General features: G+C 41.1%; 1 protein-coding gene across 3 annotated transcripts in view; it reads right to left on the bottom strand.

The window, feature by feature from the left end:
- Positions 1-211: 211 nt before the first annotated feature.
- Positions 212-6,000, bottom strand: part of BEGAIN (brain enriched guanylate kinase associated) — a 149,979-nt gene continuing 144,190 nt past the window's right edge. For all 3 annotated transcript variants that reach the window (XM_053946890.1, XM_053946891.1, XM_053946893.1), the window contains 2 exons: positions 5,495-5,578; positions 212-2,322 (listed from right to left, as the gene is read on the bottom strand). In XM_053946890.1, the coding sequence (XP_053802865.1) occupies positions 949-2,322; positions 5,495-5,578 (1,458 nt within the window). In that variant the 3' untranslated portion in view covers positions 212-948. The remainder of the gene's footprint in view (positions 2,323-5,494; positions 5,579-6,000) is intronic.

Raw genomic sequence — 6,000 nt, 5'->3', positions numbered from 1 at the left:
GCTTTCCTTACTTACTTTCAACAGGCTGATGAGAAGTCATCCTCCCACACCCAGAGGCCATGGGCTGTGAACCAGTTTACTCTGGAGCTTACAGAGAGACTCCTTTAGAAAGTAATCCAGTTCAGGAGCTTTAGCCATTAACTTTTGCTGGACTGATGCCCCTCAGAGCAATTCCATGTTTTATTCAATGAAGGGAAAAACAACCCCAAAATATATCCACTGGTGTCTTTTATTAAGTTATGCAAAATACAGTATTAATTATGACACTGCATGCATTTTAGACAATATAAATGCAAGCCTACAGAAAATGTGACAAAGAAACCCTCAATTACTTTTGAGGTAGTATACAAGGAAAAATAGGAAAGCAGAAACACAGTGGATTAAAAGAACAAAATATTAGTATCACTTTGTGCATACATTAGTCACTCATAAATACATTTGTATGAAATAACTTAAGATACAATTCCATTCTTGTTAAAAAATATACTTCTTCAAATTCACCATTCTTGTTTGTTTTGATTTCACATGACATTTTATGGTATTTTATCAGGTGGGTTTATTTTTTTTCGTCACTGTCATCATGATTTTACCCTTTTCCTCCAAGAATTTAGGCACAGATGGCCTCATGCACAAAAATAAATAAGAAACCTGCTTGAAGGGAAAAGAATTCTGCTGAAATAGCTTAGGATAGTCTAATAAATACATTTTTGTTTATAAAAATATTTCAGGTTTATAAAAGAAGGGAGGGGACAGTCTCCCATGTGGAAAGGATGTCAAGTGAAAAGTGCTGTATAACGTTTTTGAAGAGATTTTGTTTTAAACATATAGTACCGTTATGAATATATATTTTATAATAATCCTGTTTCTTAGAACCTTATTGTTCTCTAGAAGTATCAAATGCTCTTTTCTTCCTTTTGTTTGCTGTCTTATTGCCATTTGGGGAGATGCCTAGTTCAGAAGGGTTCCGTATAACTGTGCTTTTGTAAGGCTGTCCTTCCGACTCAGACCAGTGCTCCCAGTCCTCTGGAACTGCGGCTGTTTGCTGTGAACACCCGAATGGCTTCCTTGATCCATGGAAGACTGGTGGATTTCTGGAGCCTCCACTGAACTGTGATTGAGTGACTCTGCTGAGCTGTTGGGGCTCACGTCCACGTATTCTCTTTTCAATACCGGGCTATTTTCGATGTTTTTGCTACTGCATAACTGGACAGTGATCCTTTCGTTTTTTTGGTCTCTTGATTCTTTTGTTTTGTAAGTGGGCAATTTGTCCTGTTTACAGCTTGTGCTGATGTCAATGTTCAGGCCACTGTCTGTTCTCAGGAAGCAAGAATCCACAAGTCTGCTTTGGCAGATGTCGTCTCCCTCTGAGCAGCTGTCTGCTTTGTAACTAGCATAGATGGGGCTTGTTCGGCTGTCCCCCTTCTTGATGGGGCTGCTGTAGTACTGCTCTGAGAAACTGCAGGGCGACAGCCTGCCAGCGTTCCTGTAGGAGTACGCTCCAATGTCCTCCACGCTCAGCTGCCTCCATCGCCCTGGCAAGTCTTCTTCTGAAAGGTGGGTGCTCCTGCACTCATTCCTCATTTTCTGGTTTGCCAAAGCCTGCTGTGGTGTTATGGCTGAGAAATGAAAAGGTTCGTTTGCATACGGAGGCAGAGTCCTGGTAAAAGTGGGTGAGTTCTCGTTGTCGTCAGCAAGCTCCATGTGCTGCGCGGGTTTGGGCTTGGCAAACCTGGGGCTTCCCTGATGCTCGTAACCCGCGGGTGACTTCCTTTCAAACAGCTCCTCTCGGTTGCTCATGTAGATCGCTTGCTGGGAGGCTGTCAGAGTGTTGGCTTGGGCGTTCTCCTTCTCCTCAGACGTGACGCTGAAGCTGGAGTAGGAGCTGGAGGTTGGCAGAGAGGTAATGTACTCTGGGAAGGCTTCGTGGGAGAAGCTGGAATGGAAACCGTCTTCTTCCACAGTGCTGTCCGTGGAGTTTTGGGACCGCAGGAACCCCACATCTTTCACCTGTGTGTCCACACTCTGCCGCCTCTCCCTCCTCCTCTCCTCGGGGCAGTAAAGGGCCGTGTCACTGCAGTAGATGTCGGACTTGTACTGGGGTCTTTGTCCAACTTTTCCAGCAGAGTCCTGAAAATTGAGATCCCTCGTAGACGGGCTTGACAAGTGTGAGGACAAGCTGTGTGGGTCTGGTTTTTCCAGTACTTTGGCAATGACGCAAGTGGGTATGGTGTCAGCATAAGAAGTGTGGCACAAGGGGACAGAAAGGCTGCACCCGTGCTTTTCCAGGTGGATGCTGACTCTTTCCTGAAAGTCTGTTGGCAACTGCAACATAAAGAGATGGCAAGGAGAAAAGGGTACGTGTCAATAGAGGTGTCAGATGAGTGCTGGTTATGACATTACATAGATCACCATACCTGGTTCTTTGTGATGGCCACAATTTTTGTGCATTTCTGGAAACAAATGTAATCAAATGAATTTTGTTTGTTTACTTAACATTTGTATATCTTCATCTGCTTTCGCTCACGGATAACACTGTGAAACTGAAAGGTTTCCTTCCAAATTAATTCAGGTTGGATAGGAATGATCATAGAATTGCACAGGTCAGAAGAGGCTTCTACACTCATCAAGTCCAGCCATTAACCCAGCACTTCCAGGTTTATTTTACTGATGTAAATAAAGTATGTAGTAAACAACAATCTTAAAAAGGCAGGTAGGGAATTACGGTCTACAGCAACACTTTCCAATCTGTGTGCTTGGGTGTGATTTGCAGTTGGAGTGTGGGTGTGCAGAGGTCTCTGCGGGGGTGAGGAAGCGGGAAGAGATCATATCTATTCTGTTCTTCTTTTGTCTTTCCTCAAGCTCATCTTGCCTACAACCCCATGCCAAATTGGCTCCTGCCCTCCAGCATCACCTTTGATAAACAATGCTGTTTGAAGATGCAGAAAAGCTGACTGACACTTATAGAAGTGGTGCTGGCTGCTGTGACAGGATTATTCCTGTGCTGGGAAGAAGCAGATCAAGCTGGCTTCCTTGCCCCTTCAGTCAGACACTGCTTGTCAGATCAACCCTCCACATAAGCCTCAACATGTCCTGACACACTGGCAGAAAAAAACATTAAGACCTGAACTGTGATTCCTGTGACAGAATTAATCAGTAAATCTGTTGTGTATCAGAAATCCTATAGGGTTTACTTTTTTTTAGAAAGTCAGGACCAGGGCTGTGGATGGTGGTTTCACCTGCCATTCTGTCATGTGGACCAGAAGAGAGAGATGACGTTCCTTGGTGAAGCTTACTCAGGTATCACCAAGCACGCTTTCCTGTCAAATATTGTCTGCCTTGCTCACTTGAGATCTCTAACAATGATCAGAAAGCAATATGAGAGAGGTTCTCCCTCTGTATTTCTTGCTGGAAATCAGTATTCATGTTTGGAATAAGTTTTGAGTTTGTGATTGTGTTAGCTCCTTTGATATTCCTGTTGATTTATGCCACTTGGGAATTAATCCCTTCAGTCCTGGGCTGAACTGTGATTTACTCAGCACTTTCTTTTTATAACTAGAAATCAAGATCCTCTTTATAAAATAATCAGTGGTTAACATTATGACCTTAGCCATCTCACTTCCTGCTTAAATTTTTTCCTCTAGAGGAGAGAACACTACAAATACTGGTAGTTTTTGACAAAAGAAATTTAAGGTGCCTGCTCCTTGTCATGGCCTCACATTTTTTAAGATATGGAGATCCTCTTTTAATTTCATTGGGAAGTTTTTTAAGCTGGTTTAACCCCCAAACCTCACTGTGTTCAGAACATGCCATGTAGTGAAATGACATTCCTGTTATTTGTAGTAGGATGACTGTTTTTGCAACCAACAGACTTTCCAGGATATTTTGGATTAATCATTATGTTGGTAATTAACTCATATGTCCTTCACTGGAAATAAATGATATTGCCAGTCTGCTGGCCGACAGCAACATTAGTCATAGTAAGTACAGATGCAACAAAGATTGAATAAATCTTTGGATTGTAAAATAGGTTGTAAAATAGGCCTGGTGTAAATTGCCATAGAAATGAGGAAAAGAAATACAGTTAATTTAATGTGAAAATGCTGTATGGGGCAGCTCTTATTTTAGTATCCTGTAGCATCCCTGTTTGATCTATTCTATACACGCTATCAAGATAATGAAATGTGATAAAAAGAACATTATTTTGTGGGCACTGATACTGCTATCACATTGCTATATTTTACTACATTTTAGGTTTCTGGATAACATACAATAGTTTATCAGGCAATATTTGCATTGTAAAGAATTTATTGGCTGTGACAGCACATTCACACTTGCTAAATTAATAAATGCTTGGACTAATGAGTGGAGACTACTTATTTAACTCAGTATATGACAGTCTGGGAAATTGTGGGGAGGTCTCACATTTGTGATAGCTGTCTGCAAATAAACAATTAAATGCTTTAAAGATCCTAATTAGATCAGGTAGGGTGCTTTCAAGTGTGAGTAATATAATGATAATTCCTCAATACAATTTGCTAAGGGAAAATTGGAAACAGGAAAAAATAACAGGACCAAGATAATGGTTAATTTGGAAGTTCTGTCTCTGTTCCATAAAATCATTGTCTGGTGGACAGAAGAATCTTGCTCCCTCTTTATTTATCAGGGTTGTTCAGTGCTCTGAAGCCATCTACTCACTTAGAGAATGTTTGTACATTCCAAATTTAATTTTGCAATATTCCATTGCAGAATTGCACAAGAGAGGCCATTTGGGGGCATGCTGACCTGATGGGACTGAAGAATGAGAGGCTATTCTCTGTAACCTTCACTGAAGCAATATGTGTGGGGAAGGTGCTATTGCTTTGTGCAGGGCCTGGATCCCTAAAGATCTGTCTTCTTTACTAAGATAATATTTGCCTCCCCTTTAAGGAGCCTATTCCTCAAGCCTTGTTTCCTTGGAAGCAAGGATTATTAATTAAAGTTTACACCTTGGAAATCAATCATTCGGTGCTCTGGTTTCCTTAGAAAAAGATATTTGTTCTGGCAGTCCATTTTAAAATTTGGGTTTGGACACTAGCTGGACTGGAAAATAGCTTCAGGAGGAAAATTGATCATGTCAGAATCTCTGACGCCTGTGGCTTGTCATTTCCCTGCTCTCACCCCACTGCTCCTGCACAGCATTTTGCATTCTGGAGTTCACAGCACTTCAGTGTTTTACAAACCTTTGCTTTACAGGCAATCAGTGCAGGCCCATTCTAGTGGATAGGAAAGGTCTGGGGAAAGAAAACGCCTTCAAGTTCCACCATGGGTTGTGATTTAGTCAGCGCCTTCCCTGAGTGCACAAACACCAGCAGGTGCACGAGGCCTCCTGTGGCTTAAAGGAGGGTGTGTGGTGGAATAAAAGCCTTAAGGGCAAAAAAATTCTGGAATTGATACACGCAAAATAACCTATGTTCCATACAATATTTATGTAATTGAACAAATTTGGTCACATTACCTCTGAAAGTTTATGTGCCCTGTCATAGTTCTTGCTGCACTGGAGAAGCTGAGCAGCTAAATTGCAGTCCTTCCTGTAGAGCTCCTGGAAAAAAAACCAAAAAATAACCTCTTTAAAGTTTGCAAAGCGCTTGTGGCTTTCAGCCTTTCTCCCATGCCTGATCAATCTTTTCAAAATTCACTTTGGGGAGATTTGGAGCATACTTTAATTTCTAAACAAATTAAGATGCTTTGTTGTTCTTGCACAACCTAGAGATATTTCCTCCTTTGCTCTGTGAGGGCTGATAAAATTACTAAGAATAAACTTTTGAGACCTGTTACAACAGAACAGTAATCTGCATTTCAGAAGATGGATACTTACCATTAAGAACAGAATTTTATACTGTTAACATGCATGGTATTGTGAAGGCTAAAAACCATGATCTTTCAAGCAAAAAAGAAAATTTTTACTGGGTATTATCCAGATGAGCATTAAAATATAATTTTAGAAAATGCTAAAATAATCTT

The sequence above is a fragment of the Vidua chalybeata genome, chromosome 6 (genome assembly GCF_026979565.1).
Source record: "Vidua chalybeata isolate OUT-0048 chromosome 6, bVidCha1 merged haplotype, whole genome shotgun sequence".
In the NCBI taxonomy this organism is placed as follows: domain Eukaryota; kingdom Metazoa; phylum Chordata; class Aves; order Passeriformes; family Viduidae; genus Vidua; species Vidua chalybeata.
Note: the sequence above shows the minus strand (reverse complement) of the source record. Positions and strands in the feature narration are given on the sequence as shown.